The sequence below is a fragment of the Raphanus sativus genome, unplaced genomic scaffold, assembly GCF_000801105.2.
Source record: "Raphanus sativus cultivar WK10039 unplaced genomic scaffold, ASM80110v3 Scaffold0454, whole genome shotgun sequence".
Lineage (NCBI taxonomy): Eukaryota > Viridiplantae > Streptophyta > Magnoliopsida > Brassicales > Brassicaceae > Raphanus > Raphanus sativus.
The window spans coordinates 1-15,846 of NW_026615772.1; the positions used below are offsets into that span (position 1 = coordinate 1).

Sequence of the window (15,846 nt, forward strand, 5' to 3'; positions counted from 1 at the left end):
TATATGAAGAGAAAACAAAACCTATTACCACTAGGTTTATGACTTTCCGTTTTTAACAAAATTTTGTTGAGCTGCATGACTTTTCCTTTTTTCTTTGTTGTAATTATGTTGGAGATTCTGATACGTAAAGGAAACACAAGAGTTTAGAAGCAGTATATTGATCGGCTATAGGTTTAAAAGCCCCAATCCACATTAAAAGGAAAATCATCGAACCAATCAACAATGAGATTTTTCGAGTGTACTATTATCTTTTCAAATTTTAAATAATTTATAAATACAAAAGGAAACAAAAGGCTTAGAATGGAATTTAGCTTTAACAGTAAATAATGTTGTTTTTGTCAAAGAAAATAGTAAATAATATTGTTAATATGATTGGAAAGTTTTTTTTGGGTCTAAATGTTAAATTTTATACCAAAGTTTTAGAATTTTGACAGCTGTTACAACGAATACTAGTAGTAGATAAAAAAACAAATATCTAAACACCAAGGAGAAAGAACAAGCAACATTGGTGAAACAATGGACTTAACTAATTAACACAAGCACACAAGACACTAGTAAAAGGATAGCTTAGCCGAGACTGAAGCATTGCCAAATGGGCATATACACGCTTACATGATTGGAAATATGAGAAAGAACTTTTTTGTTTTTGTTGACCGAAAAGAGTATAAACATGCTTGGAATTAAATATTCTCTTTATTGATAATATGTATTTATGGTTGAGAGAAAAGAATGACAAAGAAGGTGTGAATGTGAACGAAGAGCCGGATGTTTCTCATGCATGGGGTACGAGCGGAGTCGACGGCTTTCCTGGTTCACATATTAAACACGTGTTACGCATTTGTTAGTCTATCCAGACTCTACTGACTCACAAACTTTGCTATTAAACTCCATACTTTCCTGTTGTTGATAAAACGTAAACCAAAAATAATCAAATACTAGGAAAAAAACAAAAAAGGAGTTGTTTCATCAATCAAACCTAACTTATCACATATCAGAAACAAAAATTGACAAGACTCTAAAGAAATATCTTTTATATATAAAGAAGAAAGAATAATCGAATTAATTAATCTAATATCTTTTTTCTCTAGAAATCTAGATTTTTGAGAAAATTTATAAAAAGACAAGAATTCGTGGAGATATATAGCAACATGACGGACACCAACACTGCCCGGACGATCGTCGGAATCATCGGTAAGTCCTCAAAATTTAACCAAACATACAAATTATGCCAATCAACAAAACAAAACGTTGCTAATTAATGAATTCTTTTTTGGTTATGTTCAGGAAACGTTATCGCCTTCGGCTTGTTCTCGGCTCCAATGTAAGTTACATATAACATATTATATGTTCTGTTGTTGTCAAATGATGGTAAATTAATTCATGCGATAATGTATGTATATGTGTTCAATTATGCAGACCAACGATGGTGAAGATATGGAAGATGAAATCGGTATCTGAATTTAAGCCAGATCCTTACGTAGCTACTGTTTTAAACTGCATGATGTGGACCTTTTACGGACTTCCTTTCGTCCAACCCGACAGTCTCCTCGTCATCACCATTAACGGAGCTGGTCTTGTCATGGAACTCGTTTATGTCATCATCTTCTTCATCTTCGCTACCTCGCCTGTCCGTGTAAGTTTATAATCCCCTAACACATGCATGTATTAATGCATATTGTGTTTTTTTTTTGTATTCAAGGTCGGTTTTAGATATAAGGGGTGACAAACATTTTTAGGTTAGTTTTAACAATTTTATTTGATAATTTGGAAACCATATATATATATATAACAGTTCTTCAAAATATGGGACCAAAACAAATATTTCATCCGGCCGGGTACATAACCAGGGAACCATGAATAGTCTCTAGAAAGGTTGTTTATAGTTTCTTACATGAATACTGATGAAATTTTGTTTTTTATACAGAAAAGGATCGCAATAGCTATGGTAATTGAGGTGATATTCATGGCTGTGGTCGTCTTCTGCACATTGTATTTTTTGCGTACAACAAAACAGAGATCTATGCTTGTTGGGATCTTGTGCATTATTTTCAATATTATCATGTATGCTTCGCCTTTAACCGTCATGGTATGCTATATATTCTTCTATTTCATTTCTCTATCAATGCATGTTTTTATTTATTGTTGTGTTTTTTTTTCATTTTTTTTTTGGTGTCTTGTGAACTAATGTGTTTAATTAATGTTGAACAGGCACTTGTGATAAAGACAAAGAGCGTGAAGTACATGCCGTTCTTCTTGTCTTTAGCCAACTTCATGAACGGAGCCATTTGGATCGTTTATGCATGTCTTAAATTCGACCTCTATATTTTGGTAAGCTTCCATTTTGATGTTCAACTCAATCGATATATCGTTTTGTATTTTACTAAAAAAGCGGTGATATGTTGATTTTTTCATGAAAACAGATCCCAAATGCTCTTGGATGCCTATCAGGAACAATACAATTTATATTATACGCACTTTACTATAAAACAACTAACTGGAAAGACGATGATGAAGATAAAGAAAGGAGCAATTTGAATGCTGAAATCGAGCTTTCCCAAGCTTGATAATTGCAACTACGGATTGCACTTCCCCATTTTTTTCTTCTGTTTTACAAGAAGCACCATCATCGAGTGGTGAGATCAGCTTCATCGTTAGGATTAGTATCAGAAGAAATGCCAGCGAAAATACAAAAAAAAAAAGAAGAGGAACCCTTAAAGTTAAACGTTTCTTGATTAGGAAGAAAGAAAGGGGTTCCCTTCATCATTTTGGATTAAAATTGAAATGATTATAACTTTGACATGTTGAACCATATGTAATTTCTATTACATTATTAAATTATTTTACAACATTGTTTGGAGAAAGAAAACTCGTCCATTACAGTTTGATGTTTAAGATCAGTGTAATAAATAAATAGAGGTTCTCTTGTTTTGGGTTCGTTTTGGTTCTGTCCGGTTAAGGATCCTTAAACCTGAAATCAAATAGTATATTTGCTCACCAAGTATAGTATTTTAGGAGCATGTGATCGAAAACTGCTGGATCTGGCCTTCTACTACGCAGAGAGCTTACCAGTCCGCTAAAATCATTGCTTCCATCTGGTTTAAACTGATTCAAGAACGACTTTTGCGATCTATTTATTCCAAACAAAAATAAATGCTTGTAAGATGGAAAAAGGAAAGAGTTGTGACGATGGATTTTGAAAGATTCATATGGTACAAAAAGACATAAAAAATAATTAAAAGAGAAAATAAACTGGAGTGGGTGGATTACTTTGTGCTTTAAACAAAGAGCAAAACTGCAAAAGGCAAAACAATGCTTTTAATTTTTTACTTTAAAGAGAGAAGACATTTGATTGAAAAGGGAATATTAAAAAAAACTACAAAATATTTGACAAGATTGAAAATAAAAATAATTGATAGAGATCAATCATGCTCTACTTTAGCTTGGCTTTCGTCTTGGTGTATATTCTTTATGTGTGTTTTCTTAGACTACCTTTAACTTTTATGCTGATTTTCATTTGAGAACTGGGCTTATGTTTTTGGTTTGTTATATATATCAAAACGATGGATTCATACAGAACTAAATATGTAATAGTAGAATGATAAAGTCGACTATTAAACAACACTCATGCTATTACATTTGTCGACTACAAATTCGTGATTAGTAAAAATCTAACAGAATTGAACAATGCATATCGTATTATCGTATATGTGTTTTTTATTTAGTAAGCTGGTAATATTACTTTTGCAATACGGAATCTTTATGGATAGTAAAAAGAGCAAATAAAATCAGCAACACACATGCACGAAGACGTAAAACATCTTATTGATTGCGTCATAATAAGTAACAACATCTGAATGCACATTTAAAATGCGTCATACTAGATTGGTGCACTGGTACAATCGTCACAGTGGATCACTGATGGTTTAATTCTCCACGAAGAAATGAAAAAGTGGGTCCCGTTTACCTTTTCTCTTCTTCCATTGCCGCGTAAATAAATAAGAAAACAGAGTTAAAGTTTCTTTTTTTCTCTTCCACTTTCTCACTGCACAAACTCAGAGACAAACACAAACACAAAGACAAACACACACACACACCATGAAGCGAACTACCTCAACGAACTCAGAACCACAGAGTTACATGGAATCACCACACTCACCTCTCAGATTCCACTCCCCTCTCTCAGACGCCGGAGATCCACCGCCGGAGAGCCGTTACGTTTCCCCCGAAGCCTCCCCTTTCAAACTCGAAAACCCCAACAGCAAGTTCCCGCCTCTTCCGCCTCCTCCTCCTCAGTATCCGCCGCCGCCGCGGCGTCAGAGAAACGCGAGAGCAGCTTCTCCGTCGTCTATGGTGGTGCTGAATCGCTGGGTGAGAGAGGAAGTTCCAGAGACTACGACGACGACGACCACGACGAGGAAGGTTGGAGAATCGGCGGCGGCGGCGAACAGAACGAGGAGAGACGAATCGGTGGCTGTGGCGGCGGTGGGGTTTAGAGTGTGTGAAGTGGTTTTGTGCGTGATATCGTTTTCTATTATGGCGGCTGATAAGACTAGAGGGTGGAGCGGTGACTCATATGATCAATACAAAGAGTACAGGTCACGTCACTCTCTTCTTCTTTACGCCTTGTTAATTAGGGTTTATAGTTGAGACTAATAACAACCATAGCATGTCCTAGGAACCGAGTCAAACTATGCATGCGGTTATTAACCGCACCTAATCTGCGAGTTCGGTTCAGTTCAGTTAGGAGGTTTGGTTTGGTCTGATTCGATGATAATTGAAAAAATCAGTTTTTTGATTCGATAATCTATTAGATGGTTTGGTTTGATTTGATTTGATCTTTTAGTTTAGTTTTCTAAAAAAAAAAGAATAGAAACTATATTAATCTTAGTCAAAAAAAAAAAAACTATATTAATCTTTACCAAAATTACGAACTGAACGGAGCAAAATCTGAATTGAAATAACCAAACTTAGCCAATAATTTTCTAAATTTTAGCAGAACTCAAAAATTTTGGTACAAACTTCTGAATCAGAACTAACCGAAACTAATCCAAAATTTTCCGGTTCAATTTGGCAAGATTTTAGCTGAACCGAGCTAATCAATCCGAAGAAAAATGAAGCAACTGACTCCAACATACCTAATTGAAGCATTGGTTTTGAATCCCCAAATTTCTTGAGTTAAACCAAATTGTTTAGAATTTTAAAATCCTTACTAAATTGTGTAGAGTTTTTAAAACCTTGGAACTGACCCTGCTAGCAACACGAACTTTTGCAGGTATTGTTTGGTTGTGAACGTTATAGCATTCGTTTACTCTGCATTTGAAGTTTGTGACGCTGCTTGCTACATCGCGAAAGAGACTTACATGTTAAACTGCGGATGTCACGACATCTTCGTCTTCTTTATGGATCAAGTGAGTTCTACAACATTTTTTGCATATGTAATAAAAGAAATATTGATTCTGATGAGCTTTTTTCTAGCTTCTTGCATATCTTCTGATGTCGGCTTCCTCATGTGCTGCTACTCGAGTTGATGATTGGATATCTAATTGGGGTAAAGATGAGTTTACTCAAATGGCAACGGCATCGATATCAGTTTCTTTTGTAGCGTTTGTGGCGTTTGCGGTCAGCGCTTTGATTTCTTCTTACAGGCTCTTCACTCATGCTTCCTCTTAGTTACGATCATCTTTTGTGTTGTCTGAGACCAGATATGACTCTCGCTCTTCGTACAGTCTCTCTTATAGCTTAGGAAACCAGCATGGTAATGGTTCTTGCTACTCTTTGTGTGTAGAAGTATATATATTTTTAAATAAGGCAAGCAATCAAATGACTGAGGTTACTTGTGTATCAAGTCTTGACTTATTTTATTTAATAACTAACTATTATTAAATCAAGCTAGGTGCCTAATCCCAAAACCTAAGTGCATGTTCTCTTACAAGCAAACCTACCATATGAAATGTGTTTGTATCTAGAAAGCCTAGTTTTGTTTTTACTTCCCTTTTGGATGATCTGTTGCTGCTCTGTTTCTTCTTGGATCTCTGTAAACTGTAATCTGCAATTTTTCTGATCCTACACCACCAGATTCAGAGAACTTAGTTATCTTCTGTAACTCATCACTAGCAGCTGCTTCTTGGTCTATCTTAGGCTGTAACTGGATGTTAATAAAAGGAATAAGTGGAATTAAAGGAATGATAATTGGTGGAATCCAAAGGAATGGAATTAGTATTCCATTTGTTCCAAAACTATTTTTACGTGGAATGATTTTTCAAAAGAGGGTTGAATTTTTTTTTGGAATGGAAAGAAGTAATATAGAATGAGATGGAATACCCATTTTTTTTTTCATTGCAACTGGTGAATATTTTGTGGAATGAAAAGGAATTAAGCATTCAGGAAGTTTCTATTCCAAAAAAATGCATTTCAGTTGCACCCTTAGTTCTTGGTTTAATGTAAACGGGCTTTTTTGGTAAGGATTTACATCATGGATATTAATGAAACCGGGCCTTGCCGATAAAGTTGAGCCGCCTTATAAATTGTGTTTTTAAATCTCTCTGTTAATAATTCGTCAATTTATTCAGATCAAAGTTAAGCTCAGCTCTCATCATCTCATTTCGTTCCTAAACTCTCTATCAATCTCACCGTATAAAACATTATGTTGCTTTGTTTGTGCCAATAAGTGTTGCTTGTTTAATTAAGTTGTAACTTGTACCGAAACCATATGTTGTGTAATCTAATACTTTCAGTTTAATGCATTTGGTAATTCTTATTACCAGGGGCGAAGCTAGGGATTTTTTCAACTGGGTGCAAAATAATTAATAGGAGGGATTCGAACCTGAGTCATTAGGATATTATGGGTGCATTTTAGCCAAATCACCACATTTTCCTCACATTTCCTACCTAAAAATTTAAATTTCTAAAATATAGGGGGTGCACTTGCACCCATAGTGCTTAGGGTGGCTTCGCCCCTGCTTATTACAACATTGGAAAGATTTAAGTTTATGTTGTGCTTTTTTTAAGACCATGACAACGCATTCATATGGATCAACTGATATTAAAATCTTATGTTCACCTATAAGATGATATCAATAGATAGTTTGGTACGTAAAAAAAAGAAAAGAAACATGAGAATCTCTCACCATACAAGATGCCAAGATGGTAAACTAATTATGAGGGATATTGAGTTGAAATATAGAGTAATACTAAGGGACAAGATGGTAACTTACTTAATACACCATGATAGTGGAAACAAACAAGAGTACACTTTAATGTCAAATAACCAAAAAGCTGGATTTTCTACTTCTAGCAACTATAATCGTTTATTATTAGGTATAGTAGGTAGCATCATGATCATGCCAAGTTTATACATCACCACTTATGACCATTAAAGTTTAAGAATCGTTTCATATTAATATTATTCTCACAATCTCACCATGTGAAAGAAACCTTTTGTCTTCTGAGATGTATTATTGATCCTATATATAAGCCCCTGCAAAACATATGACAATGTCAATGTCTACTTGCCATAACAAGAAGATGGCCCTAATAGCGTGCGGACATTGAATGAAGTTTCCTATGAATTTTCAATGCCAATGACTACACGTTAAAAAAGAAACATATATGATATAGCTATAGAATCTCAAAATGAAAATCATATAGCTATAGAGTTTACCAAAACTAATACGTTAGAGCTGCGCTGAAATTACTTGGATAAACGCATTTTATGGCGTTAATTTTAGTAACGTTAGGTCGGGTGTAAAATATAAGCACAACAAAATGGATGTTGAGAAGTATGTACTCTTTTACTTTTTAGCACTAAGTGCAATTCTACCCAAACTGATGGGATTAGCCGCAGTGCCGTGCCAAGAGTTTTGGGGGCCTAAAGCAAGTTTGAAAAATAAATTTATTTGTAGTTGTATTAAGAAAAGGTTTTAGATACAATATATCGTGACTAATCATGTCAACCATATACATAAGTCTAATGTTAAAAAAAAATTATTACATATGTATAGCCATGCTTACATAAGATAGGAGAAAAGAATTGAAAATATTAAGAGATTTGGTCGAACGCAGGTGGAGTGCATCTTTGAAAAACGGTTAAACCACTGAGGTAGATGTGACTTTTGTCATTTAAGAGCCCCAAATATATCTAGTTTAAATGGGGACCTGAGACAAATGCCTTTTCCAATGAACTGTAGGTACGCCTCTGATTAGCCGTTAAATCATATCAAAAGCTTCAATTGGAAAATGAAGTGTTTGACGCATTAGCATAAATATGAATGTGAATGGTCCACAATTTGACATAATAAAATCATTCACGTTCTTAACTACATGGACACCATTCAAAGCCTTCGTCTTTGACTTTGTTTATCCTTTCTGATATGTCTAGAAAAATTGAAATTAAATTGACAGAATAAGAAGAAAAAAAAACCATTTTTGTTCAATCCACACAAATACTGTTTTTTTTTTTGACGAAATCCACACAAATAGTTGAAATAAAAACTAATAAAAAACATAAAGCTATATTAGCACTCCAATCTTAAAAACACAACAAGCCTAGTAAAGGCAACAGGAACATTAACTTAGTCCAACTAACTTCAAGACTGCTCTGAAAAGGAGCCTTGAAGGAGCCCATCTCTGATCTGAGTAGCCACATCACGAACAGCTCCTGGTCCGTGAGGTATGAACACAGCGGAAGATTTGGAACTAGCACCAATCTCCTTCATGGTGTCAAAGTACTGAGTAACAAGCACCATGTCCATCACATCTTTAGCAGTTGTCCCGGGCACATTGACAGAGAATCCCAAGACACTGTCACGTAAACCGTCAACAATGGCTTGCCTCTGACGTGCTATACCTAGACCAGATAGGTACTTGGCCTCGGCTTCACCTTCAGCTCTCTTAATCTGAAGGATTTTCTCAGCTTCTGCCTTTTCGTGTGCAGCAAGCCTCATCCTTGCAGCTATAAAGGGCACAGGAAGCAAGAAACTCAAACATACAAGAAAGAAGAATATAAGTCTATAGTTGAAATAATGGTAAGGTTTTGTTACCAGCGTTGATTTCGTTCATGGCTCGTTTGACATGTTCATCAGGCTCAATGTCAACGATGAGAGTTTGCACAATCTCAAAACCATAAGCAGACATCGCCTACAAGTGTCAGAGAGATACAAAGCGAACATTCTTAAGCAGCCACAAGAATGATCATATTTATATATTTAACGAAATAATGATGCAGTTTTAAAAATTCATATAATTTCGTTTATATATGTTTAATGTTTCCTTTAAATTCGAAGGTCTAAGACTAAAAATACATTTAAAATTTTAAAGTCTTAGACCTTTATATATTTAGTTTTTTTAAAATTTATTTTTAATTAGATATTTTTTTACTACTCAACTTGCACATGGTAAAAGAGGAGAGGGTCATGTATATACCTTCTCAAGCTCTTCTTCAACAGCTTTGGCAATCTCATTCTTCTGCTCAAAGACATCGTCAAGAAGCAGCTTGGGGACACTTGCTCTGATAACTGCAAAAAAAAAAAAAATTCAACTTCAACAACACGTTCAACACTTTCTAAATCAATGTTGTTGACACTTACCATCAAAGACATAAGCTTGGATCTGACTCCTAGTGTTGCTGGAGTTTGTAAAACGCATCATTAGCCTTATTAGCCAAGGCACGGAACTGAATAGATGCAACCACATTAACAAACATATTATCCTGCAATAACACAAACACACACCAAACTAGATTAGTACTAAACTTAAAACCATCGAGACTCTGATAAGAGATTAAAAATATAGTTGAGAGACCTTTGTCTTAGTCTCGCAACGAACATCCAACTGCTGAAGCCTTAGAGAGAGGTGACCAGCAACTTGCTTACCAAGAACCCATGGAAGAAAGTGACAACCAGGCTCAAGAACATCTTCGAACTTCCCAAACGTTTCTGTGATGGCTACCGTTGATTGGTCGACTTGGATACAGCAGAATAAATTACCCATCTTCTTTCTTCACAATTCTCTAGTCCTTAAAAAACGTTTAGTTAAAAAATAGAATCTTTCTTCGTGTAACTACGATAGCCCAGAAAAAAATAATAATAATGGTGAATCCTTTTAAACACAGAGAATTCAAAAGGTTTTACGTAAACCTAAAAGTTTAGAACCTAAAAGAGAAGATCAAAAGAGAATTTTTAGGGTTTACCGAAAGGTATTCTCTTTTGATTTTGGGTGAGTTGCAAGTAACAGAGCGTTGCAGCGAGCTGATATGATTTATACTCAGAGAGCAGAGAAGATCTTTATATAAAGATATAATTATTTCTATTTTTAATGTAAAGACTAGATTTTGACCCGCACGCCCGTGCGGGTGTATTTTTTATAAGATATATTGCTATTTGTTTTTCATGTTAATATTAGAATTTGAAAAAAATTTCAAATCTAAAAAATCGAACCGATCCTGATCGAAAAAGAAGTACCAACCCGAACCCAAATTGATAAATATTCAAATTATTCAAAATTTTGGTATTTAGATAACTGAAACTGAATCCGATCCGAATCAAAGTACTTCAGATACCCGAATGTATTTAAAAAAGATTTATATACTTATATATATATATTATTTTTTAAGATTTAATGAATATAAAAAATTCAGAATATATATAGTACTTTTAAGTTGGTTTAGATAATTGAAAATGTATATAAATAGTCAATTGTAAATATTTAAAATAGTTATAGTATACTCAAAATATCAAAAATACTTAAAATAATTATTGATTCTCTCCCAAAATATTTAAATCATACCATGTATACGTTAAGTTTAGGTGTTCTGATATTTTTATTCAAATTTATATGTAACATATTATTTTGTTTATATATTTTGAGAAATTTAAATATATAATAAATTTGTAAATTAATTTAAATGGGTTATCCAAACCCGAAAATATCTGAATCAAATCTGAACCAAAATTTAGAAATATCCGAATAAGACTGAAATCTTTGACCCCGAAAACCCGAAAACCAAATAGACCTGAACCAAATGCGAGTGGGTACCCGAAAACTCACCATTAATTCACAATCTATTTTCTCCTTTAAAACAGAACAAACATATAATTAATAGTATTTTATACGTAATATCATATAAATAATCACATATATTATATTTTAAAAATTTAATGTGAAATATAAAAATCATAATTTAAGTTGATATATGAAATTTGGCTTTGTATTGTATTTTTTATATATATTGAAAATAGTTTTTAATAATGGTTATTAGAAAATATTTTAGTAAAATAAAATTTTGAAAATGTGTGTATTTTGAATCAGTTTTTGATATAAATAAACTTTAAATTATTATTTTGATTTGAAATATATATATAAAGTTTAAATTTTGCTTATGATTATTTTAGACGAATAATATTTTTAAATTATAGATATTAAGTAAATATTTTGTTAGTTGTGATTCGAAATAATGGATATAGGCATATACAGTTTTGAATTATTAACTACACATTCCTTGTTTGGTTTAATCATCATAAAAATCGGGATATTTTACAATAAATTTTAGGTAAACGTGATTTCCAAGTATTAGATTTGAAGACTATTCCATTTTTGTTAGTTAATGGATATATTTTTGGTGACGATTGGTTCCTTGTAAGTGGGAAAAAATTGAATGCGAGTGAGTTTAGGAATTATTGGATTTATTAGTACGACTTGATGAATTGTATTGCTTGATATTGATTTTTTTTTTTGATTCTTGAGTGGATGTAGCCTGTAGGTAACAGTTTTGAATATTTTATTTTGGAAACTAATAAATCATATATATAGATTTTCTGAGTAGATAATATCAAATGAGTAAAAAATAGGTAAGAAAATTTACTCTTTAACCAAAATACGTTTTTAAAAAGTATAGTAAGATTTTTTCTATATTAGAGAACTGTTAAAATACATCTTATTACAAACCATATAATTGATCATAAAAATATCAGAGTAAACATAAAAATACATACATGAAATTAATTGTTTAGATGAGCAAAAGTTACATGATAGCACTTGAATTAGCTAAGTAAATACATGATAGCATAATAATGTCTATTACACCATGGTTTTCAGTTTGCAAGGCAAGGTAAAAGGACGCATGCCGGCGAGAATTAATTTAATTTTGGTTCAGTAGGTTTAAGTACAGTTTGTATCGATTGATGTGGTTAACTGTTAATCTATTTTGTTTTTATTTTTCAGTGAAAGGTAAAACCGTAACAGGATGCATGCAAAGGAGAGTTAAATTATATTTGGTTCAGTCAGCCGGTTTAGTATTGCGCTGGTTTTGTGACGTAAAGAAAAAGTGATGGATAAAGAAGTTAATGAAATGACAGTTTATTATCCAGTGGCATACCATTGTAATTAATAAGGAAAAATGAGGGTTATTTTCATTTTGTACTTCACTTTTAATAGAATAGATAGATATGATTATTCTTTTTTAATGTAAAGATGTGATTATTTCTATTTTTACCGCTTAACGTATTATAATAAAACCCAAGGACTCTTGACTAAATAATATGGCAATTAATTAATTATTCACTATTTCTTATCTAGATTAAGAATAATAATTGTCTTTAACAGTTCCTGTTATGTATATATATGTGATAAATATGAACATTGGGTCTAAATTTAGAGAATTATATCAAAAAGGGTAAGCGAGCTGTTTTTTTCTTTGTTGTTGAGTAGTTTAGAATTTAGATTGAGGTGTCAAAGAATATTCCAAATTTACATCTGAAAAATAAATTCATACCAATTGATTTTCTTTTTTCTTCAGTAATTATCCAATAAAGCTCTATTTTCAGTATTTGTAGAAAGTAAATAACGAAGAAGCTTCATCACGTCTTGTACCTTTACGTGACATGTCTCAGGGCTTGGCTTGGACCGGTACGCACTTTGGTGTTTTTTGTTGGACTTATTTCATTCAGATGAATAGCCCATTCAGGTTATTACATTGGTGATGTTCGGGTCCATTTTAGTTGTCCAACCAAAAATTAACTCGTTGAATCAATCATGTGGCCTAATCGGATAATACAGTTAATGAAAGTCGAGGTTTCGAACCAAGTATGGAATATAATTCGGTTAGATTCGAACTCGAGATATTTTTTTTTTAGAGTCAATTAGCTACATATACTAAAATAGTTAGGAAATTTGCAGCGATGGAAAGGAGTAGGCCATGCAGTGGGCCTTGTAGGGTCTGTCGTGTGTCAATTACTACGGTGCCCTTCTACTTACTCAATAATTATCTAAAATCGTTTTTTGCTTTCTCCTTCTTTCTAACATGATCACTCTTTTATCTTTTTTCATCCACAAAACTGAAAATATTTGTTTCACCATAATAAGCCTCACTACATCCTGAAGAATTCAATAAAAATAAAAATTAAAAACCCTAAACTCTAAACCCAAATCATAAATTCTAAACCTTAAATCCATACCTAAATTATAATTTCTAAACTCTAAACCCAAATCTAAACCCTAAACTCTAAACCCAAAAATCATAAATTCTAAACCCTAAACCCAAATTATAAATTATAAACTTTAATTTAGCTAAATCTTAAATACTAAACCTTAAATCAAAACCTAAATCTAAACCTTAAACCCTAAATCCTAAACCCAAATATAAACTCCAAATTCAAACCTAAAAGAAAAGGAGAGAAAATCGAGATATACATATATGGTGATTCTTTGGATTTCAAAAATTGGGTAAGAGATTATTTATCTCATAGGGGTATTAAAGTATTAATGAAATATGTACAGTACTAAAAACCTAGGGTCACCTATGTTGCAAATTTAGCTATTATTCTTGTATATACACTGCAAATACTCTTTTTTTTATGCCATCTGGTATTATAAACGAGAAACATATTACAAAACTAGGCCCACCGGCCCGAACACAATATTACATAAACAACAAACCGACAAGCCCAATTAAAATGAGACCCAAGCCCAAAACCCGCCACGTCTCCCCACGTGTACGAAACGGCAGACCCAAGAGACGCGTGGCAGCGCAAGAGGCTTCGTCATCTCGAAGGGCTTTCGGTCGCCGCCGAGATCGTAGACCGAGACCTCACCGGAATCACGATACACCCACTTTCTCCTCCGTAGAGATTGACGCTGTAAGTAAACCAATCACATCCACCGGACACACCGGGACAAGCACCCATGACCACCGATTTCCACCTCCAACAACAAATATTGAAGATATAGAAAACGGGGTCTAATACAGAGAGGCCCGAACTTCGTAAAGAATCCATCGGTTACACCGAGATCTCTGCCGAATTCGGCCACTAAACCACCGCAAGGAGCAACCTTGCACACAGCTCGACACACATCTACGAGAAACGAAGCCGGCGACCACCATCCGTGAAGAGACGGCACGGCCCCAGAGGCTAACTCCGGATAACAACGATGGATAACCCATCTTTTCTCGGAAAACGATTGTCGGACCACCACCGCAGAAGCTGGTGAATAGCCGAAAGCAAAAAGCAAATCGGTGCGAGAACGACGCCACCGATCCTACCGCCGAGACAAAGCAAAGAAAAAAAGAAAAGACAGTTATTGCCGGACCGGCGGTGGCTAGAAGAGCCAACCCCGCCGGCCGGAATCGGATGAACACGCCGGAGATTAGAAAAAGATAGAGAGAATTCTAGAGAGAGGTTTTCTAGAGAGAAAGCTTCTCTTTATTCGAACTCGAGTTTTCTGTAAAAGATTCTTTTCTTTTTGAGTTATAGTTTTTTTTCTGCAAACTTTTTTTTAGTTTCTGTGTCATTTTATATTATATATGTTTTATAAAAGAGTTTTCCGATATGCAACAAAGTTGAATATATTTTTAAACAATTGGAATATATATTTTAAAACATTTGGAATATATTTTCCATATTACTTATAGAAAGGCCTAATGAAATAATTGTTTTAGTTATTCAACATATCAATGAACTGATTACTCGTACCAAAACTTTATAAATCTGTATCAACGTACACCTAGAAAAAGAAAGAATTTGGACTATAATTTTTATTTGAAACAACATTTATTTTTAATATTATTAATTAAAATTCTCCACTGAGAAACAATGGGTTCATAACTTACCATAAGTCCATACTTATTCGTAATCCTCTCTACTTTTTTCAATATTCCGATCACTTCGTCACGATCACTTTCTCTTGGAAATTATTTTAACTGGACCACAACTGCTGCTGCCTGTTGCTGCTACTGCCACCACTACTCTATTGATCTTAATATTCGTTATTATCCGTTTTCAAACATATTCAATTACATTATGCTTGCTATTCATGGTTCTTTGCTCCTACACTTTGCGTTAATTTAAAGTTATCGATAACAACAGTGACATGATATTCAGTATTCCGTTACTTGTACAACTTGAAGTATTTTAATTCATTAAAAGGATTTATTTAGAGAGATTTATTCAAAAAAGATTTCATTTTTGTCACATTAAATAAAACACAATTTTTACCTTTTTGTTAACAATATGTGCGCTAATATTTAGTTATTTATAATATTATGGATTGTTTTATTTTATTATATAAAAGTTATTACAAATATTAACTTAATATATTTACTAATTATTTTAAATAGTAAAAAAAGAAATAGGCTATTTAAAATCTAAAATATCTTCATTTTATATAAAAGTTGATATCTAGTCAAATAAAGTAAAATTTACAAAATATTTTACAAAATAAATAAATTTATAATTTTTTGGTATGAATCCGAATAAACCGAAAATCGACGGTAAAAACCAAAAATAAAATAAAAACTAACTGATACCAAATTGAACACCTCTATAACTCATGTGATGTGTTAACCAACTGTTTCTT

At 33.2% G+C, this 15,846-nt stretch overlaps 2 protein-coding genes and 1 pseudogene across 2 annotated transcripts; 2 read left to right on the forward strand and 1 right to left on the reverse strand.

The window, feature by feature from the left end:
- Positions 1–901: 901 nt before the first annotated feature.
- On the forward strand, positions 902–2,680 carry LOC130502224 (bidirectional sugar transporter SWEET5-like). Its single transcript, XM_056996970.1, has 6 exons — positions 902–1,191; positions 1,285–1,321; positions 1,417–1,633; positions 1,925–2,086; positions 2,209–2,328; positions 2,421–2,680. Exons 1-6 carry the CDS (start codon positions 1,149–1,151, stop codon positions 2,562–2,564), a joined length of 723 nt encoding a protein of 240 aa, XP_056852950.1. The 5' UTR covers positions 902–1,148; the 3' UTR covers positions 2,565–2,680.
- A 1,178-nt stretch (positions 2,681–3,858) lies between these two features.
- Positions 3,859–6,189, forward strand: LOC130502227 (CASP-like protein 4A2). Its single transcript, XM_056996974.1, has 3 exons — positions 3,859–4,595; positions 5,273–5,408; positions 5,476–6,189. The coding sequence occupies exons 1-3, from the start codon at positions 4,096–4,098 to the stop codon at positions 5,668–5,670; spliced, it is 831 nt and encodes a 276-aa protein (XP_056852954.1). The 5' UTR covers positions 3,859–4,095; the 3' UTR covers positions 5,671–6,189.
- A 2,214-nt stretch (positions 6,190–8,403) lies between these two features.
- LOC130502223 (hypersensitive-induced response protein 1-like) lies at positions 8,404–10,235 on the reverse strand (annotated as a pseudogene).
- Positions 10,236–15,846: the final 5,611 nt, after the last annotated feature.